Source organism: Bison bison, unplaced genomic scaffold (genome assembly GCF_000754665.1).
Source record: "Bison bison bison isolate TAMUID 2011002044 unplaced genomic scaffold, Bison_UMD1.0 scf7180017857327, whole genome shotgun sequence".
Lineage (NCBI taxonomy): Eukaryota > Metazoa > Chordata > Mammalia > Artiodactyla > Bovidae > Bison > Bison bison.
Window position 1 is genome coordinate 6623 of NW_011487900.1, and position 1356 is coordinate 7978.

Genomic DNA, 1356 nt, shown 5'->3' on the forward strand with positions numbered 1-1356 from the left:
CCTTGGGGCCAGTGTTCAGCCCCTCCCCTACACCAGGCCAATGGCCCAACCCCCAGCCTGGCTCTGTCGGGGGAGGGGTGAGTACAAAGGAAGTGGGGGCCGGCAGGGGTTCACACCCTCCACCCAAAGGGTCCTTGCCCAACTTCCCCAGCCTCAGTCATTCACGCCCCCACCCTGGGCCAGCAGTTGTATTTCCCAACCCAACCCCCGCTTGGCTTCCTCTTCCCCAGCGCCCGCCCAGGGGCCCTGGCATCAAGGCCCCAGGGTCCAGCTGTTTCCCCTGCCCCTTCCTTGGAGACCTCTGGAGAGGGGCCTGGGTGGCTGCAAAGCACTCACCCACTCTCTCTCTCTCTGGAACCATCTTTGGGGATCGGGGCCCCAGATGGGGCCCCGATCGACAGCCTGGGTCTGTCGCCTGTCTGTTCTCTGGGCCCCCATGGCCTCAGGGCTTCTGGCAGCCCCCCTGATTGTGCTGTATTGGCACTGTGCGTCTGGAAGGGTTTTACCCTTGAACCTCCTTGATGGTCCCACAGGCACCCGCACCCCACCCTGCCTCACGGAGGCCTCCTCCTCCCTCGGGCTTGCTGTCTCCCACACTCGCCAGTGCCTGGGAGTGGCCTGCTGTTCCGTGTGTGTGCTTCCACACCCCACCCCCGAAGCCGTGTGTGCGCATGTGTCTGTGCCTGTGCCCAGGCCCCCCCACCGGGTTGGCCGTGCCCACCCAGCGCTGCCACTCGTTGCCCTTGCAGACAGTAAGGCCATCGTGGACGGGAACCTCAAGTTGATCCTGGGCCTCATCTGGACCCTGATCCTGCACTACTCCATCTCCATGCCCATGTGGGATGAGGAGGAGGACGAGGAGGCCAAGAAGCAGACCCCCAAGCAGAGGCTGCTGGGCTGGATCCAGAACAAGCTGCCACAGCTGCCCATCACCAACTTCAGCCGTGACTGGCAGAGCGGCAGAGCCCTGGGCGCCCTGGTCGACAGCTGTGCCCCGGGTGAGGGGTGTCGGGTGTTGAGGGTGAAGGGGACAGCCTCTGGCGAGGTCCCGTGGTCCCTAGACAGACGACTTTCCTCCATCTGCAGGCCTGTGCCCCGACTGGGATTCCTGGGATGCCAGCAAGCCCGTGAACAATGCACGGGAAGCCATGCAACAAGCTGATGACTGGCTGGGCATCCCTCAGGTATGCCCCCCTACCCTGGCCAGCGGGGTCTGCTTGGGGGCCAAGATCCCCATGGGGAGAGGTGGAGTGTCCCAGGAGCCCCAGGCTTGGAGGCCCACTGGCTCCTCCCTCTGTCTGTGAAGGTGATCACCCCCGAGGAGATTGTGGACCCCAACGTGGATGAGCACTCCGT

The 1356-nt window shown here is 64.5% G+C and overlaps 1 protein-coding gene across 1 annotated transcript in view; it reads left to right on the forward strand.

The window, feature by feature from the left end:
• Positions 1 to 421: 421 nt before the first annotated feature.
• Positions 422 to 1356, forward strand: part of LOC105003479 (filamin-A-like) — a gene marked incomplete at its 3' end in the record, with an annotated part of 14976 nt that continues 14041 nt past the window's right edge. Inside the window, exons 1-3 of the mRNA XM_010860671.1 lie at positions 422 to 998; positions 1087 to 1184; positions 1307 to 1354. Of these exons, the coding sequence (XP_010858973.1) occupies positions 437 to 998; positions 1087 to 1184; positions 1307 to 1354 (708 nt within the window). The remainder of the gene's footprint in view (positions 999 to 1086; positions 1185 to 1306; positions 1355 to 1356) is intronic.